At 35.3% G+C, this 24,885-nt stretch overlaps 1 protein-coding gene across 6 annotated transcripts; it reads left to right on the top strand.

Annotated features, from left to right (window-relative positions):
- Window positions 1-1,255: 1,255 nt before the first annotated feature.
- On the top strand, window positions 1,256-24,739 carry LOC135082162 (neo-calmodulin-like). 6 transcript variants are annotated; one of them, XM_063976929.1, is made up of 9 exons: window positions 1,261-1,342; window positions 7,325-7,406; window positions 7,756-7,875; window positions 8,505-8,605; window positions 18,862-19,001; window positions 21,958-22,101; window positions 22,547-22,756; window positions 23,195-23,251; window positions 23,440-24,739. In XM_063976929.1, the coding sequence occupies exons 3-9, from the start codon at window positions 7,873-7,875 to the stop codon at window positions 23,544-23,546; spliced, it is 762 nt and encodes a 253-aa protein (XP_063832999.1). In that variant the 5' UTR covers window positions 1,261-1,342; window positions 7,325-7,406; window positions 7,756-7,872; the 3' UTR covers window positions 23,547-24,739. The 6 variants fall into 6 exon arrangements, with proteins under 6 accessions (XP_063832995.1, XP_063832999.1, XP_063832996.1 ...); XM_063976930.1 differs by lacking the exon at window positions 1,261-1,342 and adding an exon at window positions 6,563-6,658 and having other exon boundaries at window positions 7,761-7,875; XM_063976928.1 differs by lacking the exon at window positions 1,261-1,342 and adding an exon at window positions 6,563-6,658.
- Window positions 24,740-24,885: the final 146 nt, after the last annotated feature.

The raw sequence follows: 24,885 nt of genomic DNA, 5'->3' as shown, positions 1-24,885 counted from the left end.
TAAGGCCCGGCTAAACTTTGAGCATTGTTTTGAGTTTTTTTTACTATAATTTGCATGCTTAATTCTCTGGCTAAACATGTCTGAAACATTATGAATATTCCATCTTTGTATACCATGTTTACTGGCAAATAAAGATTTATTATTATTATTATTATTAACATACGATGCGAGAAGAATGGCCGAGAATACCTAAAGGCATTAAGTTCGCCTTAGGTACCAATTAATATGACCTTAAATATAAATAAATAAATTAGGCACATCCTAAACGTTTATTCATCTATACGATGATAGAATCGCGGTCTTTGTGTGCTGGTCATCCTACTCTATACCTGTGTGTGCTTGTATTGTCTAGCACGAGGCTTACAATGATTTATTTATTACGTAGGTATAAAGATTATCCGTGTTATTAGTATTAGCTTGGCCACCCGAGCGGAGTGGTGCCGCTGGATCCCCTTCACACTGTTGCTGTATCTACACGATGTATATTTTGCTTACACATTATATTTAAGCACTGGTTAGGAAGGAGTTTCGCTGATGCGTTTTATTTTATGGATCTGAGACTTTCATGAAACAATGACTTCTTTTAATTATTTGTTGAAACAGCAGAACCGGGGGACCAGTGCACCGCAACACTTGTGTTAGACTAAACCACCAAAGCTTTTAGGTGATCGAACTGTAAGGGCTCAAGTTCCCACTGATATTCTGTTTTTGCAGGATCCCGTTGAAAGTAGTATACCAACTGTTTTCTAACAGTGTTCCGCAAAAAGCCGATCCGTTCGAATTTTGAATTCGAATTTCAAACACCCATTTGTTTGATCCAGTAATGCAGGACCTCGCAAAACTGGATAGCCGTGGGAAAGAGCTCTTAGAAATATTATATCTCCATTGTTGGTTGATTTATACTTATTTGCAAGTGAATCATGGCCTTCATCATGACATCTCATGCTCAACCTAAGAACGAGACGCTGCAACTGCTGTTAGGACTTGAAACACGGGTGAAACTTGTTGCTAGTTCCCAATGAGAGATCATGTGAGACCACAATGTGCGACATCATCTCGCAGACATTCCAAGTAGCTTTTAGTACCAAAACATTTCTTTCCATTTGTCCTACTGTAACCATTAATACAACTGCAGACTCATGTATCGAAGGCTTTATGTGACTGCTGAAAAATCGTACCAACAGCACTCCACCTTAAACTCGCAGCAGTGTACGCATGCGCGATCGCTTGGCTCCTCCAGCATCCTTCGTCAGTTCCGACCCAACCTCCTCACCGATAGTTCGCGCCAAAACGCAAACCATTGTGCCAACATAAAAATCTGTGCAACAATTTTTAAAAACAGGTAAGACATAGATTAAAAACACTCAATATTTTATTTTTAAAATTGGTTTTCAGGCAAAAGCAATAAATTGTTAGCATTGAGTGATGTTACATGGGTATTGTTTGACCAAATGACCGAATTCACAAGATTTGCAATTCAAATGCAGCTGGGTTTCATTAAATTCATATTGGCAGTCATGACTTGAGTATTCAGTGCGCTGTAAGCTGTGATTATTATTGTATTACAGAAATACCTCAAGCCAGGATGTTTGTTCTTTTTTCATATTAATTATTATAATAACGTTTCCATATTTGATTTTCACCAGAACTATTATGTTGTTGAAAGTAATATTAATAATAGGTCTTTACTTGAATATGTAGAATATGTTCTCTATTGTCATAGAGAAAATATGCTAGGTGCAACTTCAAAGAGTCGCCCACTCCCTTCTTTATGTTTTCATTGTGTTCACCCGACTACACAACACATATCGCACCTTCGATAGAACAAGGGCACAATTATTGTCAAAAATTGCAAAAATGAGTTAAGTATGCAGAAATACTTTAAAAATGTGTTTTCAACTGTTGAGACAAAGACACCCGTTTAATTCCTTCAAAAAACCGCCAGGGGCAAATAGCGGCTTTGTCTTATTGGCGCTTTTATTTTACTGTTCTGACGCGACAAAGTCTCATTGGTCAGTTGCGCCGTCAGCGGGGTATGAAGTACTTGTCATTTGGAGCGCTAACGCCGCAATGGTAAATATGCCCTTTAATGTTTTTGGTTTCTGGAGTGACAAGGTCACATCTATCACACTTATGCCTAGTAAGTAATTCAAAAATTGGAGGGCAAAAGTCGTTCAGACAGTTATGCCCTTGTCCGTCCAATTTTTTTTATTCTTTGGTCTTAAAGTCGAGTGCAATTCCAAAAAATTTGCTTAAAAATTTAACAATTTAACTAAAACTCCAATATGAAAGGATTAAGTTATAATTAAAAACAGTGTAGGTACTGAATAAAACATAAAGAGACTATTTTTTGTTAAGTTTATGTTATTTTTATTAAAATTCTATTACTTTATAAGTAATTACGAGCATATTTCCAGAGTTTTGCTAAGTAAATTTGTTTTGGAACAGTAGTTGCAACGGAGTGAAGACTGATTAAAGAACTAACGGCCGCCCACGACTTCGTACGCGTGTACCCCGTCTAACCCCCTCAGGGTTGGAGTTTCGTAAAATCCTTTCTTAGCGGCTGTCTACACCCTATAAGGAACCTACCTGCCAAATTTCAAGTTTGTAGGTGTTATAGTTTCTGACATTTTGTGATGAGTGAGTCAATCAGTACATACTAAAAAGTCATGTTATCTCTAAGTTTTATTCACTTTTTTTGTGTGAAGTTACTACACACTTTTAAATTAATAAAAAAATACATTATTTATGCAAAAACACTGCTTATTTTTATTCTAACATCATCCTAAATTAAAGCTCAAATTGGTCATAACTACAAAATAATTTAGATATTGGTGGAACAAGGGCATAAATTAATCCCCTCCTTGAAAAGAAAATTAATATAAAAAAAACTAAAAGCTTTTTATTCTCGCAAGCAATGCGCGTAAAAAGTATATAGTTAGTATATAGTTTATGTCATGCAAAGTTGGACCACTTTACAGGAATATTATCAGAGCTAGACCATATTAAATCCAATAAAAATCTTAATATAGCTCTCCTGTAAAATGGCAAAAAGTGCAATTGTGCCCTTGTTCTACCGAAGGTGCGATATGTTACTTTGTCCCTTCTGATAGCCTTTTATTACTTCCATATTGTCGTCTGATTGTTATATTTCCTAAATGAAACTATTATCGTGTCCTATCTCTATTATTCAGTTCCAAAGACACATTTTCATTTGTTAATACAAAGTTACATTCAGGATGTCTTCTGTTTTATGTACAAATTTAAAAAATATGAGATTTTTCAAGAATAGAAGAATATATTGTATATTCATGAGTGTTCTATGTCTGGAGTGCGAAGGCTCTTCTCATTATTTATTTACAACTCAATCGGTTTATTATTTATATTCCATACAGACATTATAGTTTAAATTTTGAATTAAATCATCCATAATAACAAATTTCTCTCTACTTATCTACCAAAGAACTGAAAATTTAAACAAATAATAAGTAGAAAGAAAACTAGAAGATTAGACAATAAGATATGTAGTAATGTTTATGACGGAACATAATTCATACAATGACGCACATAGGTACTGGTCATAATTTTCTCGATATATTATAACTACTTATACTTACTCAAATTACACGATAACCGTCGATGTGACAAATCAAATTCTGTAGAAAATCTATTTTTAAGATAGCGTTTTTGAATATTATGTAAAATTCTAAATCATCATCATTACAACACACATCCATTTACAAAATTCCTTCTCAGCTTTTATAAAAATAAATACTGCGGAATTTACGTTACTGTATTCAGCCAACGACTGCTAGCGAAGCACTTTTCCAAATTATTTCGAGTTTCCGGTTCGTATTTCAACACGTCACTATAGAATTCTGAGAAGGTTTTAAGGAAAAAAATTACGAGGAAGTATTTTACGCCTTTCGATTGACGAACGACGAACGTTTCGTATCGTTATGGTATCGTCACCAAAAGATAGCAGTCAACAGACATGACATCACACTTCTTTTGTTGCAAAAACGCTTTTATCAAAACTACACAATATGCCACAATATTTAGTTTTGATGTGCATTGTACAATCGCAGACTATAGGCACAAAGTACGTCATAAATTCAAAACGAGACACTGTATAAGTGCCTAATTTTTTTTATCCATAACGAGGAAGCTCTTGGCCTGTATCTCACCTGATGGTAAGTGATGATTAGGCCGAAGGTGTTATATCAGGCCGAAATACATGATTTTGTATAGTTTAACTTATTTTATTTTCTTTAGTCGCCAGCTTAGAGAATTTATTGAAAAATATAAATCGTGACGGAAATTATACAAAGACCTTCCTGTCGTTAGAATGACCAGTATTTGACATGTTGTCACTGGCTCCACAAAATGCCCAGGAAGGAAACCATTACCACCAATCCCACTATATCATTTCCTATTTGCCTTCCGCTCTCAATAGCTTCAACATTGCTTTTCCTTGGGGCCTTGGGATTGTCAGCCCAAAGGTTTCTGACCCCGACCCGACCCGACTAGTCTTTTATCTACTCTGCACTATATTTAACTAATTGAATGATGTAATTGGAAGACGTCTACTGCTGTAAGAAGGTTTCCCTCAAAGATTTCTTAACAAGTCTTGTATCCGCATCTAAGCGCTTCTTTTTTTTTACGTCCTATGATATTCGTAGTAAATACATGCATGAGCTACCTCATGTAGTAAATTCATCAATAGGGTGTGTAGACAATAAAAACACATGAATATTTATTATTATTCTGTGATTCAACTAGCGGCCCACCACCACGTCTTCGCACGGGTAGAATAGGTATTTTTATGTGCCTATGTTTTTCAGAAATATTATTCAGAAAAAAAAGGAGGATTGTAATGGTGAAAGAGTTTTTAAAATCAGCCTAGTAAACTACTAGAATATTAAATACAAATGTACAAAAATTCAAAATAATTGCTTGCCAATAAAATTAATGGTAGGTATAATCGGTTCTTCATAAATCATTTAGTTCGTAAATAAAATAAATGACTTTCAAACTACGTTATTACAGGCTCGTAGCGCGTAGCACGTAGCCGTAGTGCCATGTTTTCATTTCGTAGCGCTACGAACTCATTGATTTCCGGCTTCCGTAGTTCAGTACGATTTCCTGTGATGAAAAGAACGATGTTGGAAAAATCTGCGAGCGTTAATTATTGTATTTAATGATGTTACATAAAATATTATGGTATCCTTATTTGATCTTTGAGTTCGAGTAAATGGGTAGTTTATTTTCAAACAAAATATTATACAATTCAATGCCACAATATTTCATGTCTTCTAGTTAGATATTCTCAACATTATAATACTTTTTTTTATTACTGAATGTCATTCAGGTATGAATGATTAATTGCCCCTAAAATTTTATCCTTGGACTTGGATGCTTCAGAGTCATCAATAACATCTTGACATGTGAAATTTTAACACACTGGTATAATTTCGTTAAATTCAATTTATTTATTTATTTATTTATTTAATTCTGAAACATCTAAGTATACGTTGAAATATCTTCGTGTAAAGCACTTTTTAAGAGCATAATTGCATTTGAAGTAAATGAATCGAAATAGTTTTTTTGACCCTGTTCATGAAAGAAAATGTTTTAATCCACACACAGACGTATGTAGTTGGTAGTGATAAATAAAGCCAATGGAAGACGTTCGTACCCAATTTGTTTGTTTTTGTTCCCACGGGGTCTAGTCTAAACCACAAGGACAAGGCCAATCTCTAATACCATGGACATAGAGCTTAATTTACAGTCTCTCGTTACGCAGACACGCGAGGACAGTTGGGAACACAAGTGTTATAGATTTTATAAACGTCTCAAATTATTGACATAACAATGATTTAGAGAGACTAAGCTATGCCAGCTATTTTGTAAACTAAACTAGTTTTTGTGCCCGCAAATACAGTACATAATAACAACTAAAACATTTTTTTCTATGCAGAACCTTAAACGAGTAGTATTCACGAACGTTAGTCAGCCATACATAGGATTACGTTCAGATTAGTGATTATGCTAGTATATTTAACTAGTTCTAATGCAATAGCCCCAGATTTTATAAGTTCAGTTATGCGTCAAAAATAGGTGTCAAACTATCTAGCTACCACAATCTTACCTAAGTCTGTCGCCATAACAACTTAGTTTCGACAGTAGAGGTACGAAGTACTTATTATTATTCTGTGGTAGAGGAGTACTTACTATTATTCTGTGGTAGAGGTAAGATAGCCAGTTCCTCTGTGGTTCAGGATTCCGGGTGACGCTCGCTTCCACCTTCGTTCTGATCATCACTTTTCATCAGGTGAGATGCAGGCCAAGCTTCTTCGTCGTAGATAAAAAAGTCCCAATATTTGGTTGCAACGTTTTGTGTCGCCGACTGTACCACAAAAATCCACAATTTCTCCGTTCTTCCTAATAAACACTAGCGCGAGATTAACCAATCAGTCAGAAATTAAAAATAGATACCTTGCTATAATGTTTACTTAAGCTAACGTAAATGATGTTAACTCTACATGTTTTTCTAACACTTTCGCATACGAGTTCTCAGTTTTGCTAGTTTTCTCTCTGGAATCGACCGTTGGTTTTGTGCTATGTTTGTGATAAGAGTGATGAAAAGGTTCATTATGTGAGTTTTTGTGATCACTCACTTTTCTATTCTTTATAAATATAAGATAGAAGTGTGTTGTGGTAGCATTATAGGCAATTTACTGGGGCTAAAGTACTTTAGTTCCCAAGAGATGAGAAATCGAAAAAGGGATAATATGAATTATAAAATACCTAATACTGGGAAAACCTTGCAAGCAAAAGTCTTCTGTAATATTAGTTCCATATTGCACGTATTTGACTTTCTGTTGTCGTTGTCAGAGCTTAAGAAAAGCTCTTTAAAGCTGCTTTAGGGGGTGTGCTAGACCCACCCTTGTGTTCTTGGAATGGATCGATGTAGAGTTAGGAGTAGGGTTCCCATTATTTTGCACATACGTGAGTAAATAGGGACGGATGTTCTGGATATTTGAAACTTATTTTAAGGCCGCTGAACTTCCATTGGAAGCGAGAATTAGCCTCGTCGTGTTTTTTTAAGATTATAAATTAGTTAAATAAAATCATATAAACTTTTCATTCATTCGACAAATCTATCTATATAAATAAAAATGAATTGATGTTCGTTAGTCTGATCAAAACTCGAGAACGGCTGGGCCGATTGAGCTGATTTTGGTTTTAAATTGTTTGTCGTAGTCCAGGGTAGGTCTAAAGGGTGAGTGAATACGCGCGTGATATTGTTTTTCTGTGACAGACAAAATTCCACGCGGGCAAAGCCGCGGGCGGAAAGCTAGTCGATAGTATAATTTCGCCAAAGCTGCGCAGATTCAGTACGAGTAGGTACCTACTATGTGCACTTATAGTTTTAATCCTTTTGTGAAATTTCTTGTTAACGACTATAACCCCCCGGTTTTTGACTTAAGATCTTCTGCTCGTAGTTGTGAACTTAACTAGTATGAAATAAAATTGTCAGAAGAGCACGCTGAAGCTGAAGCTCTCAATTCAAAAACCGGGATAACGTACTTTTTTATAACTCTAACACATTCAACATAAGGTTAAATTTACACCAGCTAACCTATCCCGTGTTTTGCTAAAGCAGTTGCTTGTTCACGACTTAGTATGTTTATCATTTTAAACCCAAATGCCGTAAACTTAAGGTCCAAATTAACTTTCGTGTTTTGCTAGAGCAGCTGCGGGCGTGGGAACGCCCGCGCAGACGAGACGAACAAACGCGCCAACATATTCTCCGCGGTGAACAACTTCTTCGCTGATTCGCCGCTGGTGAATCAGCTCAAAGGGATCATGGTGAGTTGACACCATGTTTATATTTTTTTAAAGAAAATTAGCAATTTTTATCTTAAATTTTGGTTAGTCTCTACTATGAAAAGGAAGAAATCACAGAAATCACAATACATTTTTTTTTTTTTAACAAGATTGTTAGTATTTTTTATTGCACACAATCCTCATTGGTTGGCCGCGAGATACTGGCCATCAAGAAAACTGCGTTCGTTTCTCGACAACCAATATCGATGTTCTTCTGTTTTTTCTCTTGCTTGACCCTCGGATTTTCCTTAACACGATTCGAATTTGTTGTAAGTTAACTTAACATCACAGTTTTTATAGTTTGACAACTCAATTTAGGAACTAAACGCTTATAATATTTATTATTTGTTTTACTACAGTTTAATTCCTAAACAAAAATTCCCGTCCAAAAAAAAGGGTTTTAAAAGTCATGCGTTAAGTATTCTGAAACTTCAGAAGTATTTTATGCGATTACCTACCTATTTAAATAATTATATAAAAATAATTTCACGTGCGTGTGCGTAAAAACTCACTGATCGAAGTTCAAAGACATTTGGTAGGTACCTACTTTTTTTCGATGGCATGTCTCATTACTAACTAAAATGATTCTTAAATGCTATTTTTGTACACAGACTCGACAAACGAGCAGCAGTGGGGGCGAGCCCGGCCCTCCAGACGACTCCCGGCCTGCCAGCAGAGAGCCTCCTAACCTGGCCATCAGTCCCTCCGAGAGGTAAGTCTTCTGATCAACAGCCTTATGCATTAATGATCTTCAAAGTGGTCCTTATTCACCCATAGGATTAGTCAATATTGAGGATTGCATCCGCTGTCGTTATTGTATGTTCGAAATTTTCGGCAGCGAATCTGTCTCGCGTTTGTCGCTTTAGGTTAATGGCGATTGATTGATAAGTAATTAACCACTAAATGTCTAATAATCCCGAATTACAATATGACATTATATGAAACACTTAACAATACAGTTGTGTTAATATCTGGAAAAGCCCAAAGCATTACGTTCTGAAATTTTCCATCTAAAGAAAATTTCCAGCGATAAAAGCGTCTATTTTTATCGCATAAATAAAAAGAGTTTCGCCTTCCTCCATTTATTACCTTTGGAAAATGCAGGAATGTTCAGAATCTTTTAAATTCTTTTACTCGAATCTTCCTTGGAACGACAAGGAAATGCCTAAAAGAGGAGTTTATCAAATAAATGGTTCTCATTATGCTTGATGATGGCATAAAAATTGTTGTTACGATTTGTTTTATTAGCTTTTTTATGTGCTCTAGGTTACGCGATAAACTTCTATTGTAAATGAAAATACTACATGATTATGTGCACGTATAATAAGTGGTATAAGTGACTAAGAATTTATGATGTCAGTAGGTATGACAATTGATTCGAACAAAATCGTAATTTGACATTGTTTTTATTTAAATAAGTATACAGGGTGGAAACGATAAGTGATCTCACTCGATTATTTCTAAACTATACAAGATATCCAAAAACTGCTTACTGATCCTAAAAGTGCTTCATGAGCTCTATCCAACGGTACCAATAATAGGTTACATAATAAATTGGATCTATCTGAAAATTCAATGTTTCCAGCCTCCATACATTTAGTAAAACCTCATAATATTAAAAACTATACAAGATATCCAAAAACTGGCAACTGATCCTGAAAGTGCTTCACGAGCTCTATCCAATGGTACCAATAATAAGTTATAAAATAAACTGGATCTATTCGAAAATTCAATGTTTTCAGCTTCCATACATTTAATACTGCCACAATCATAGCACTCATGTCTTGATAATATTATAGCAAGTAAAGCCTAAAACCAATGTTTTCCGTGAATAATTTTAAATAAGAATGCAATTCACGAATTAATTTTAAGTGTTTATTATTTAAAATAAAAAAATTAACACTTCTGGGTATTTCTCATCGCCACGGTTCTCATCGTCACCTTCGTGGCAAATTTTATTTTTAACTTATTTCAACTTTTTGTAAACAAAAATTGTAGCGCTTGATGTGAAGAGTGTATTCTCAGTAAATCAGTCAAATAGTGAGTCTGGTTTGGAAGCTTTAACGTTTTGAATTTTTTGATGCCACGAAAGTGATTCTGTACTTCACAGCAATATTTTTTTCAAACTTTACTACTGTAAATGACTCTTAAGTATTTATAAAACATATATTTTGTCTTATTTTCATAGATAAATGGCAATAACTAGGTTCAAAAAGTCACTTTTTGAGTGACTGTGGGTCAATTCAACTAGGCCCTAATTGATTTGATTTGTATTGAATACGTGTCGAAGCACTCCTTCATTGTTCGTAATATAAATAGGTACGTACTTAAATACAAGATAAAATTTTACCGATAACGTCACCTACTAAGTTACAAGATTCTACGCAATTGGTTTTAAGGGTGATACTGGTGGCATTCTGAAATGCTAAAGAAGCAAAGAAAGGATTATCAGTACCTCAATTAAAAAGAACTCTTAACTTATCAGTCCCTCAACAAAAAATATGTTTATTTATTGAGGCCAGCTGATGGCCTCGTATTTTTGTTGTACAACTTTTAACTCAAACTTCAGATTAAATTTATCTTACAAACAGATACACAGTCACATATACAGACATACATACAGTCATACAGACAAAAAAAATACGAGGCCCTTAATTTTTTATTGATGTACTGAACTCTACTTAACACGTATAATTTATTCGTTATTAAAATATTGTAAAAACTTAAACACCAGTCATTATATTTTAAAATAAACCAAAGCAAGAAATCACTTTCGTGGCCTAAAATCACCTTCGTGTATAAAACACCACGAAGGTGATGCCACGAAGGTGACGAAAATTTTAGTTTTTTATTCATTATCCCTAAATTTGAGTTTAACGGTTCAAGTCCAATACTACACAAATAAGTGTAACATGTTAAGTTTTCAATGGCCTAAGTTTCAATTAAATTGTTTAAATTTTAGAGGTAGAAAATATTGATCAAGCAAGCGACGGAATGTCTATGGATAATCACAAAAAGTTACGTATTTTTTTCGCGAAGCGACGATCGACTTATCTCACCTCCGCAATGGCAGGAGCTCGACTGACGTTAACCGAATAGAACACAGTGATTGGTTGCTGGTGTTCGGTTTAACGGCAATCTTGTATGATTACTCAAAATTTTAGGTTACCTAAAATCGTGTGACCAACGTATTTTCCTTCCTCAATTCGAAATAATTATAAGAAGATATTTTTTTGACTATTGTGTGGAAAGTATATTTAATTACGATGATTTTAGTATGCTACACACAAATTGAATGAAAATTGTGAATGCAGTAACCAAATGTTTCATTGCAACCGAAGGTGTGACATGATGAGAACGCGAAAAATGACCCCGTTTTGTATCGTTTCATGTGATGTTTTCGTATTATTTTTGCTTCTATTACGATAAAATTTATTTTGTATGTAGCTAAATAGATATGTTTTCATCTGATTTCAAAGTTATTGTTCTAACTTATACCGTTTATGAACTATTATTGTGTGACCATCAAATTTGAGTGTAAATGAGAAGTACCCTTCTAATATTGTGTGGCTGGCATAGTGGCATACATTTAGTATGGAGGCTGAAAACATTGAATTTTCGGATAGATCCAGTTAATTCTGTAACCTATTACTGATATCGTTTGAAAGAGCTCGTAAAGCACTTTCAGAATCAGTAATCAGTTTTTCGATATCTTGTATAGTTTAGAAATAATCGAGTGAGATCACTTAACGTTTCCACCCTGTATAGTTAGAATAATATTATAGAAGGCGGTATAAACCGAAGTAACTTTTAACTTCTTTAATCAAGTTTTTTTGGAATTAAAATACATATTTACTTAGGTATCCCCGGTATTCCCCAGATCTGCTCATCTATAAGGTCTACCTTTAATGGAATCCATGATATCTAAAGAAATACAAAAATAAATTATGTTTATTTCGAACCAGCTTAGGGTCCAAAATAAAAAAAGTTCTTTTCTGTACAATTTGCAACACCGAATTAGTGTTGTTTTGTACCTAAGTAACTTAATTTGATTCGCTCTGAAGGTTGTTAGTTTAGCCGGTATTCAAGCGGCATATAACTGCCAAATGCCGAATTGACACGCTCATTAGATGGGCTGGGTTGGGTTAATAACATGTTTGAGTAGAATACCCTTCGGTTAACAATGTTTGCTTAACATTCTGTGACAATACAAGCCAAAATACGAGTATGAACGTGGTATAGTACCTGGGCATTTCTACTGTACGGTGTATTTTTTCTCAATTCGGTGCTAAAATTTATATTTAGTTTTTTAAGTAGTTTCAATACAAAAAAATAAATGTTACTCCATTCTGAATGTAAAAATAGCATTGTCACTAAATATTGTGAAGTGGTTTATGAGAAATGTTAAGCATCGAATTGAGAGAGCACCGAATTGAGAAAATGAATCACGGAATTGAGAAATGAATCTCCAAATATAAAAATCGCTCCGCAAACTTAGAATTGATGACATTATGAAGAAATACCTAATGTATTTCAATAATTAATAGGTATAATAAATACTTAAAACATTTTGATATCTGATTGCTGGTCTATTAGTTAGATGGTTCATTTTAGGTTTATGTGTCTGAAATACCAATGGAATAAAACAAAAATCCTAATCAATGTTTAATTTTTTAATAAGGAACTATAATAAATTCTTAATTTTTATAAATTATTTTAATTTTATTTAAATAAAACAAATACATACATAACACAGGGTCTCTTTGTTTATTTATTCTTAACCTTAAACATAAAACAAATATTGCAAAACCCAAAAGCTAGATTGACCTGACACTATACCGAAGATATTATATCGGACGTCAGTTTGTACATGATTAAAATGGCACTCAAATAGCTGAAATACAACAAGGCACCAGGTGTTACGGCATTATAGCTGAGCTTCGCCGGTACTAAAGGCTCTACAGAAGCAGTTCAATTACGTCATTCTCGAAGAAAAATGCCTCCGGCATGGCACAGAAGTGTGGTGATAGCATTATAGACTCATCTCACTTATGAGGCGTGTTTACAAGCTGTTTTCGAGAGTCCTTACGAATCATCTCGCTCGCAGACTCGACGACTTCCAGTCTTCCGAACAAGCTTGTTTCCGAAAAGGCTTTAGTATTATGGTAGGTACACACACAGGTACGCTACGGCAGATTATACAGAAGACCAAGGAGTCGCGATATCGGGCATGATATCGGAGTCATGGCCTCCGTAGAGCCTTTCAACAAGTGGGTCTCAAAATGAACATGGACAAGACAAAAATCATGTCAAATGTCCGTGTTGCACCCTCTCCTCTGAAGGTTGGAGACTACACTCGAAGTTGTTGACAATTGTGTATACCTGGGACAAGAGTCCAGATAGTTAGGTCCAACTTTGAGAAAGAGGTCTATCGCTGAATTCAACTCAGCTAAGCATCGATCGGGAAGCTTCGCTATTACGTCTGAAATACCGCAGCGTCTTAAGACAAAAGTCTTCTACCAGTGTGTGTTGCCAGTGATGGTGTATGGGTGAGAAACTTGGTCGCTTACTATGAGCCTAATAAGAATCAAAAATATGAATATCGGCAAGAGAACCAAAGTGACCGGCATAGCCCGTAAAACTGCATAAATCAAGTAGCAGTGGGCGGGGCACATAGCTCGTACAGATAATGTCTGTTGGGACTGAAAAGTTGTAGAGTGGAAACCACGGACCAGTGAGCAGGCCCCCACTAGGTAGACCGACGATCTGGTGAAGGTCGAGGGAAGAACCTGGAAGAATTATTTTAATAAGATAGCAATAGCAGTGTATTTTTGTTTAATGAAACCTCAAAAAATTAGTTTTATTGTCTTCTGTCCAATGACTGGTACGGTCCAATGGTTGGTAGTTCACCCTATTATTATGCTCTATTGATTTCATTATTATTTTAAGTTACACAAACAATTTATAGCACAATAAAAGTATCTATTTTCATTTAATATCAATTCGGTGTACGTGTTTTCTCAATTCGATGCCCCATATTCCACGGAATTGAGATCCACGGAATTGAGGAAAAATCACATCTCATCAAATTACTCGAAAATATTATAAATTACAACGATTTCTACCAAACGTAATGGCAGATATCAGTTAAATACTCAATTAATTCAGCAGTAATCTCATTAAATACTTCATGAACATTATTAATATCGCACACCGGTTTGAGAAATGACCAGTGACCAAAAATTCTGAGTGATTTCAAACCTCTGAAAAATGCTCCTCAAAGCGACTGATCCCTCTTTTATACTGCTCGACCACTCGAGTGCAACTGCTAGTTTATGGGAATCAGGCGTGGGTGTTCGTATTGTGCGTTGTTAGTGATATAGGAGCATAAAAGTAAAAATCACGGAATTGAGGCACACACGTCGGACAAAATTTAAATGTGTTACTGTATTAAAACCCAAGGACTTGCAATAAAGAAACTCATTTATATAGCTTTATTAACTATCCCTTGTTCTGTGAATGTGGGTTTCATAATGGGGAAGTTATTATTTCAAAAGTTATGAAGCAAAAACGAGTAAATTCTGGAAACCGGACACTCCATTTTAGGCCAAATTTCGCCCGTTTTTGAACTTTCGGATTTTTTCAAGGCGAGATGTAAAACCTGGCGGTCTTCTAAATATGCTCTCCATCAAGTCAAGAGTCCTATAAATACGTGTGATTTTTTTCAAGTCCGTACTTCAATTTTAAAGGTACTTTTTTCGCCCCAGTAGGTCGATCGGTCGTCCCCGTAGAAATGCCCACCTACTTAGAGACAAGGGCGCTCGGCTCGCAACCCGACGTTCTGCATCAGGTTTATGAAAAAGTCCGAATTATTTTTTTGAGAAACTTTGTATTACAACAGTTTATTATTATTTGTTTCTTGAAACCTCAAAAAAAAAAAGAAATCACCGAAATGATTTATATTTGCCATGTTTCTTTGGTAGAGAGTCCTTTAAAATTATTTAATTTGCCCATAATATTATCCATAGATTTAGGTATCGTGAATAAATGTGAATTTTCAAATCATTAACTTAGTTTGCTTTAAGTAGTTAATTTACTACCTACGGTAACGTACCGGTTGTTTCAGAGTTGTGGTTTTCCTTAACGGAAGTTACGTCGAAGTTAATCTAAACTTGAGTTGAACTTTCGTGAACGTAATGTATGATCGATGAAGCTTCCATTTAAGTTCAAAGCTGCCGAGGTAATTAATCAAAAACATTAATAGCATTACTTTATATCTTAACTGTGTTAATGAATTTTGAAATATTTTTACCAAGTACCTAATTGTTGGCAAGTAAATAAGTAATATTTTATTATAAATACCCCTTAATAATCACTAATCATGAAATGATTGATTTTTAATAACATTCTACGCGTAGATGCATAAATAGATAAGGTACTTGAAAAATTATCTCAATCAACATGGTAATAATACTAATAATGTAATTAACTTCCATACAAATCCTTTCAGATATTATGTAATGCAAAAAATTATGCATTGCTGATAATTTTTAAGATAAGTATCGATAGATTTATCTTTGCATCTTATCGCATCTTTATTAACTACAAATTCGGCATAATCGAACGGAATTTGCACAAAGGAATGGAAATTTTGAAATGGAATCTTTTCAATGACAGTCTCTAGATCTAGAATAAGAAATTAAAATTATGTAGTAAAAGTCAAAATTGCACAGCGTGCTATGGAAAGGGCTATGCTAGATATTTCTTTACGAGATCGAATCAGAAATGAGGAGATCCGTAAAAGAACTAAGGTCGCTGATATAGCCCAACGGATTAGCAAGCTGAAGTGGCAATGGGCAGGCCACCAACCGGCCATTTAGGAAATCATTGAGGGAGGCCTATGTTCGGCAGTGGACGTCCTATGGCTGAAATGATGATGATGAAAAGAACATAAAAAAGCTTTGTCCATAATGTAAGAGCTAAATCAAGACAAAACTAACAAGTCCAGTTACGATATTGTTGCTGTAAACCATTGAGGAGTTGGGTGGTCTGCAGGTGATCCTGCTAGCAGAATCAGGTCCATCTCATAATCATATTGCATTGACAATGTTGACATAATGCATAAACACTGGTATTCAAGCTAACCCACTTCCCATGGGAACTAGTTACAAATTAAGTTGCAATTGACCTAAATAATATCAAGTTAAAACATACATAAAAAATACTAACCGAATTGAGGACCTCCTCCTTTTGTTGAAGTCGGTTAATAAAAGCTGACATAAAAATCTAATAATTTGTGATGCTTGTGCTTGCGACTTTACTTCTATGAACTTTTAGCATCGAGTATTTATCGATTGGTTCTTTGTAACTCGCGTGCCTTCTCGATAGTGATTCACACTTTCTATTGGAACTCGCTTCAGCGTGAAATTGAAGGCCACCCTTATATTCCATTCAGCCTTTGACATATTAGTGTGCTGAATATTGAAGGATTTTCCACTGGATTTTCGTGTGCGATTTATTTATGGAAAACTGTGATGAACTATCTGATGCGTTGTTTTTATTGTACTACTTATCTCTTATAATACAACAATTTGATTTGTTTCGGTGTGTTGGTAATTTATTAAAATGTAAGCTTTCTGCATGTTCACTTTCACTTGGAGATGGATGTTTATGAAAGAACTTATACTTTTATTTTTTTAAATAATTAGGATTCTACAAGGTTAAAGCCCAGGCAAGAGTAATATAAATATAGCTTTTGCATGTGACTTTTTTCGCTATTTGTTATCGGAAGTAAGATCTACTAATTCGTACCTAAAATAAATGACTCTATCAGAGTATCAGCCCAACTCTTTGGAAGTAAGTACAGTACTAAAACGACAAATAAAAGTTAAGGAAGTAGATATTTTCCAAATGTAGGTAGGTAACATGAAATAACCGTCCATAAAAGTATATCAAGCGTCTTATAGAACATAATCAAGCAATTTTCAGTTCAGTGTAGAGTGCAATATGGTCTGCTTTATTATGTATTTTTCCTTCCGTATCCAAGATCCTAATCTAATGAAGGGATAGAAAAGGTTTCCCCTAAATACAGTCACCAACCCATTCGACTATTAACTTCTTGCAAAATAGCCCCTATCACAAGTAACATAAGACCATAGAATAGCACAAAGTCCTGTTGCCTGTACAAGAAGGTAAATTAAATACGCTCGTATAATGGGTGTTTTTAGAAAATTAAGATCTTGTTAAACTAATTAATTAAACATTTGTTGTTAAAGCGCTAAATTGGTTTGATTTTAGTCCCATCCAAGTAGGATGAAAGACATTATGAATTATTAATTAATTCGTTTACCTACTTAGAGAAAAACTTACTGTTTTCTCTCTAACTTGAGTAGTAGGAGTCTTTAAGCTATCGCTTTCTTTGGATAATTTGATTTTCTGCTTATAGCTTAATAACTAAATAAGTAGTAGTCTTATTAAATGTTATAATTGGGCACAGTTTAGTTTATCTCATTGAGCATAACAAACTTTAACTACATAATAAGTAGTCTGGGAAAGTGAATTTCTACTAGCATCGTGTAATTTCTTAATTAACATAAATTAAGACCATCCATTTTCACTAAATATTTCAGGGGCTGAATATGCTACCGCTCTTTTCAGCGAAGCTTTAGATTGTCACTATAATTTATTACTTGAAACTTCCAACAATTTTCGCAGGGTTTTACGCATTAACGACTTTTTAAGCCTTTCATTGGCAATTAGGTCTATCTTAATTTAAAATTGTAAAGAGGCCTTTTTTGCAAGGCTTTTTTTCCAATCTTTCTGGATGATTTAATATAGGTAGAGCCACAAACTGAACTTGAAGTTTGTATAAATGTGAAAGTTTCTGAGAATGGATGGAAAAATAAATTGTTCATGCAAAATCTACTGAACGGATTTTGGTGAAACTTTACATTAAGGTAGGTATGGAGGCTTATAGTTTATAACGATATTTCTGTGACAAACTGGAACTGAAAAACTGGCGAAGACGCGGGCATAGCTAGTAAGTAAATAAAAAAAATGTCAATCACCTGTGATTCTCGGACAATACGAGTATAACCCATTGCATAAAACACTAGTTTTCTTTTAATTAATTATAGAGAAACTTCTACAATTTCAAGGAAAACGTTCCAGAAGTCGTTAAACTTCAACCTAGCTGTTTGATCAGACCCTCTTCGCAGCAAATAGAATTTTTAAATTGAATTCTGTAGCAGCCGGGTCCGCAGTTAAGTTGTACGCTTCACCGATTAAAAAGGCTTGGGATGGCAATAAATAAAATGGAGGTCGTGCCGTTATGAAAAGGCCGGTAATCAGGCGGGGTTTATCGGGTTGTTAAATTGAGGAGTTGTCGGTAGGAAGTGATTAGGAAGAATATCTGAGCTTTTTAAGGCTTTGTAGATAAATAAATGTACCTGCTGGAATTTTGTTATGAATAAAATATTTTTCCTGTAAAAGGAAATTTTTACATAAGTCAATTATAGAGACTGATTTTATATTCAGACAGCATTGAATATTTATTAATATTGAATATAAACTAATAATTGATGATCCTCAATATTGGGATTCTTACAGAGTTATTTTATGTGAAAGTGATATAAGTACTTACGTACCAATTTGAATAACTTTAGTGACTACTTAAACCTAGGTTAGTTACACAATAAAACATGATTTTTATTAATAAAGGATAATATCGTTTGTCTGAGTAGTGTAGTGTCGAAGTAAAGTCATGTCGATATTCAGTAGTGTCGGAGTAACGTAATGTCGAAGTAATGTTTGTCGGAGTTTATTAAGGTAGCCAACTACAGACTACTACGGCCATAGCCCACATTGGTTGAAGTGAATGAACGAAGGTGTCTTACTTTGTATAGGGCGCTGTAGGCAGGTGTCTCCTATGACCCTATGACACAATAGTGATCCAAGTTTTGGTTGCAGCATAATATCGGAGCGCTCCTGCGGCAGGGGTCAGCAGCAGCGGCAGGTGTCGTTCCTGAAGCCGGCTGCGGACACCACCCTGGACAGGAAGGCGTCCATCGTGGACGAGACCACGGGCATCACTCGGACGCAGATGAAAGGTACAGAGGAGTTACCACGAGTCCTAGTTTCTGATAGGGTAGATTTAAGATCCTGCGGCAGCGGCAGGTGTCGTTTCTGAGGCCGGCTGCGGACACCACCCTGGACAGGAAGACGTCCATCGTCGACGAGACCACGGGCATCACTCGGACGCAGATGAAAGGTAAAGAGAGGAGTTACCACGAGTCCTGGTTTCTGGCAGTTTTATTTAAGATCCTGCTGTAGGGTCAGCAGCAGCGGCAGGTGTCGTTCCTGAAGCCGGCTGCGGACACGACCCTGGACAGGAAAGCGTCCATCGTGGACGAGACCACGGGCATCACTCGGACGCAGATGAAAGGTAGGAATACGAGTATAACCCTTCAAATATACTGAATTATACTGGGTAACCCTATGATAAATAATTTCAGAGTTGATGATAAATAATTTCAGAGTTGTAGAAATATTTTTTTAAACTTATATGTATGAGTTGACAACCCTACGATTGAAAGGTGGGAAAAGAGAAGAGTTAACACGTTGCGGGTCACGACAAATAGAGGATCCGGTAGTATTCAAATTAAAAAGTCAAGTAGACTTTTAAAGTGTGCGTGGACGGCAAAATCAGAGATGCTGATCAGAGAGGGCTGATCTTGGTTAATTCCTTAAAAACTGCATAGTTTTTTTTATAAGTTGGTACAATTTCATCAAAATGGAACCAAGGACCGGCATGTTAAACGCATTTTGATTGAAGCAGTTAACAAGTTTAATTTTCAAAGGGAATACCAACCCCCCACTCCTGCTATTAGTGCTGGTAATCGGTACCTAACTTATTTGTTCACGTACAACCACGAATTAGTGATGTCATTTTTATGTATGCCGTTGAGAATATTGGATTGAACTACACCAATATTGATATAGGACGATGATAGGATTAGTTTGTATGAGTATAATAATCTGAGCATACACTAGGTACTTATTAGCTTTCAATATGGTTAATTCGCTTTGTTAGTAGGTAAACTATGTAACGTAAATGCGCCTATTACCGCCAGTTTAAGCTGACTTCGGATAAACGTTAGAAAATTAGATATAAGACGTGGTGATAAAAAAGAACCTTTTATTTATTTATAACAATTATGAAGTAATCTTTGAATTCAAGTAGTAACAATGAGTATTCAATCACACAATAATTAATAAATAGCAATTTAATCTGAAAAAGCAGTTGTTTCTATTACCGACCTATAGACGAGGTGTGTTTATATTAACATTTTTTCTGTTTCTATTACCGACCGCTAAGAATATTGCTCTTCAATTGGGTATATTCCAAGAGGCACGGGTTCGATTCCCGCTCAGAGGCTCGGGAACCACTTGATTTTTTCAAGTTAAATTTGTTTTGCTTTTAGTTTTAGTTAATATTTTTTTCTAAGTTATTTATTTTTTCTATTATTAAAAGAGAAAAGGCACGCTTCTCGAAAATAAATGGACAATTGGACACTGTATGATTATTTTAAATTATTTTTTTATTATTCAAAATATCTTAAAAAGTTACATAGTAGTTGTGATAACGCATGATTGGTTTGGTGTCATGTCATAAATGTTAGTTATATTATTATACAGAATACAGGCTTATAAGTCTTCGCAGGTGGCGTTATAGTTATGAGGCGGTAATAGAATTAAGTATGAATATTACTTTATTCTATTCGCGACCGTAAAAAAAACAGTAACCAGCTAAAATACCTATCTACTTTAATGAAGACGTGATCAGGGAAATATCATTTTTATTAGGTTTATTTTATATCAAATAGGTAATAATTAGAATTTAACAGGTTTTTATAAAATCTATTGTTATACATTATTAGAGATATTCTTTAATGTTCATTGCAGTTTTATGCCAAACCTATGACAATTATCGTATGGCGTTAATTGATTTAATTATGTGAAATATTCTTATGAATCGATCAAGACAACAAAATGGAGGTTAAATGCGTAATTAAAGATATAAATACTAAAATAAAAAACTTTATCTAAATTCTAACAACGCCATAGGTCGTTATTAGGAACCAAATTATAAAAAGTGTTTCTATTACCGCCCTTATTTAAAATTGTATTTAAGCCACAAAAATACAGCGAGAGGGCTATATTGAGGGTTTATTAAGGAAACTAAAGTACGAATTAATATTGTTATGCAAAAACATGTTGGTATACTCTTTTTAAATGTGTTAAAATTGCTAATTAATAACAAGGTGCACCATAAGTAGCTGGGAGCCCGTCAGTATGAAAAGTGCGTCCGTTGCCGGCGCGTCCCATTTAATGTCAAATAACTCCGTTTACTGGTTATTTACGAACACATACTTTAATCGTTTCGATAGTCAATAAATATATCTAGATAATTGTTAGGTAACGTGTTTTCTGGAACCTGTTATTATGCCTTTATGAAAGAAAGAAAAATAGGGCGGTAATAGAATACAAATTTTGGGGGGTCGTTAATAGGCGCACTTACGTTACGTTCATATAAAATGGAAATTTAATTCTGGCTGTAACTTTTGTCACTGTCTAGGTATAGAATAAATTAGGCTTTGAGTGTATTAATGGTAAGGGAGACCGAGGAGAGTTGAGACTGTCGAGTTTTTGGAATTTATTAACTACTAGCGAGCTCGTAACAGTGCGTGTTTTTTAGTTCAAAATCTTCAGCTAACAAATACCTACGCGCTGTTGCGAGCTGATAGTTAATAAGTTCCATTAAATACTCTCCTCGGTTACAACTCTCCTCGTCTCCCCTACCACCCACCTCATAGAGATTTTCTAATTATAAAATAACTGATTATGTAGGTAGGTACCTATACCTTACTTCTTAGTAGGTTGTAAGTACAGTACCTGAGTGAGTATATAATATAATAATACAAGTCCTGAAGTCCAATTTATGGATGACTGCGACACTTGTTTTGATTTATTACCGCAGCTTTAAAATTATAATGTTGTCTCCAGAGTTCCGCGAGGCCTTCCGTCTCTTCGACAAGGATGGAGACGGGACAATCACGAAGGAGGAGCTAGGCCGCGTGATGAGGAGTCTGGGGCAGTTCGCGAGGGTTGAGGAGTTGCACGACATGCTGCAAGAGGTCGACAGCGATGGTGAGATATTCAAATTCTTCATCAGTATTTTGGCCCATTTCAGGACAAGTAAACACTTCCCGAAAACAACTTGCTGTGAACAACATTTGAATGGTTGAGAAAAAGAGAAAAGAGAAGTGGCAGAAGAAACTCAGTCACCTGTGACAGCTTAGTTTGTCGGGGATTCCCGCGTAGTCTTCCATTGTACTTAGTCCTGCCTGAGAAAGAACCCTTATTGTTCATTACAGTAGGTACCTAGGTACTTATTATTTTTCTGTGTCATTACTAAAACAAACATTTCATCACGCACGCGGGATTGCACCGTATTCCATGCATTACAATAAATACTTGAAAGGACACTAGCGAGTGTCTTCCGCGTGCGTGGTGAAATCCACACGATATTAAAAACACCTTTACTTAGATAGGATCTCACCTGCCAATTCTCATAAGAATCTCCTAATCCCAGGCGACGGCAACGTCAGCTTCGAGGAGTTCGTCAGCATCCTCTCCAAGTCCATGTCAGGGGCTGGTGGCGGGACCAGCTCGGCCGAACAGGAGGAGAGAGAACTCCGGGACGCCTTCCGCGTGTTTGACAAGCACAATAGGGGGTACATCTGTGCTTCAGACTTGAGGGCCGTGCTGCAGTGCTTGGGCGAGGACTTGTCGGAGGAAGAGAGTGAGTTGTTGAGCTGTTTCATTGGGAAATATAGTATTTAACATTTTACGCCAATATTCACAAACGATGCTTGCTTAAGTGAAACAGCAAATCGAACACAGCGTTGAGTAGAGCTCTGTGATTGGTTCATGTGTCACCGCACGCGCACTGTGAGACCTTATAGTAATGTTTGTGAATTTTACGCCCATATTCACAAACGATGCTTGCTTAAGTGAAACAGCAAATCGAACACAGCGTTGAGTAGAGCTCTGTGATTGTTTCATGTGTCACCCTGTGCGTCCACGCGCACTGTGAGACCTTATAGTAATGTTTGTGAATAAGGGCGTTATAGTCTCATTGTAGGTAGGTATGGAAAACCTAATTTGATAGGCAGATACCTACCTAATGCATGCTTTCTTAAGTTGCCTTATGGATTGTGAATGATTTTTTTGTTTCCAGTTGAAGACATGATAAAGGAGGTGGACTCTGATGGTGATGGCCGTATTGACTTTTTGGGTGAGCAAAAATTTATAGCTTAACATTTTAACTTCCATATTAAAAAACTACCTATTATATATTTTTAAAAACAGTTACGAAGTTTTAAATGACGCGACACGAATTTTATATCAGTGACTGAAAAAATAAATTACCTACCTACTCACCAGCTCCACGTTGTCAACATTGTGGTAACTTGTAAATTCCAGAATTCGTCAGAGCTCTCGGCGAGCCGGAAGACGCGTGCGACGACGAGGACGAAGACGACGCGACTGAAACCGAGATATCCCTCCCACGAGCGGTCGCGGCCAACTAAATTTGAGGGTAGTTTTAGGCCCATATTGTAATGACGCAGTTACACTATGCGAGAAATTGATCGAGACGTATAGTGTAAACACTCACTTCAGTTAGTTTCGTTGTGCGTCACCCATATACTTCGACATGCGTGCTCGTGCTTCGTCTCGGTCAATTTTCCGCACAGTGTAACTGCGCCATAAAACTTGACTCAAAACTCGATTCAAACTCAGGTCTAATACGTTTGAGTTTTCAATCTACATTCATTAAGTCTTATTAATAATACAGGCCTATAAACCGTTACTTTAAGCAACGATTTTGGCGGACTACTAGGGCTTACTAACTCTAGTATCTTTTTCAATTCATCATAACTAATTACTTGATAAATAAGAAAGGATGTTCAGATAGATTGCCTAATTAATATTTCAAACTATTTGTCCAAAGATATTTATTTCAACCGAAAACGCAAAAAATGGGATTTTGCAGTTGGCTTTTAATACAGATTCAGAACGTTTGTAACAACTCCTACATTTTAGATATCTCTGAATTGCCTAATGCAATATTATTAACTTTTTACCAGATATATCTTAAACTGTATTTTCTACATTGAATCAAAAATAACCATAGTCATTTAAGAAAACCAAAATACACTTTTAAAATAAACTTTTCCATTTCATCTAAAATTATGCAGCGGACTATATTTCTATGTAAATTAATATTTCCTTAATTATTGCTAAGTGTAAGTTACTAAGCTAGGATTAATGTAATCATCACGACTTTGCATTATTGTATTTACTTAGAAAACGATAAAAAAATCGCTTAACGCTATCTTTTTAATCGAAGTCAAAGTATTTTAAAAAATTAATACTCATATTTAAAAATAAAAGAAAAACGCACTATTTAACACGTTTGCGGTCTAAAAAGTTTTATCACACAACTGAAAAACATTCTGTATAGGTACAGTATGTAGCCTGTGAACGTGTTAAATAAAATTTCTTTCATATTATAATTAAAATAATTCATACTTTTGTTATAACTAAACATATCTTATATGAATTTATAATGATACTATCGCAAATGCAGATGTAATTTCGATTTATTTTAGGAAACAATATTCCAAACTAAAAATGCATGGTTGGTTAGAGATAATTCCTACGGTTCTATCGGTGTTGTAAATTAATCAGACCAATATACAAAATAAATAATTCTTAATTATGATGGAGTTTTCTTAAATAACGCCTAATAGTTAACCATCTGTTCAGAAATTAAGCATTCATCGGAGCTGTAAGTACCTAACTTAGTTTTGTTACCTCCGAAAAAAGCCTCACTGATGTGTTTGTGCTATAACACTAGGTTTATGT

Source organism: Ostrinia nubilalis, chromosome 21 (genome assembly GCF_963855985.1).
Source record: "Ostrinia nubilalis chromosome 21, ilOstNubi1.1, whole genome shotgun sequence".
In the NCBI taxonomy this organism is placed as follows: domain Eukaryota; kingdom Metazoa; phylum Arthropoda; class Insecta; order Lepidoptera; family Crambidae; genus Ostrinia; species Ostrinia nubilalis.
Note: the sequence above shows the minus strand (reverse complement) of the source record. Positions and strands in the feature narration are given on the sequence as shown.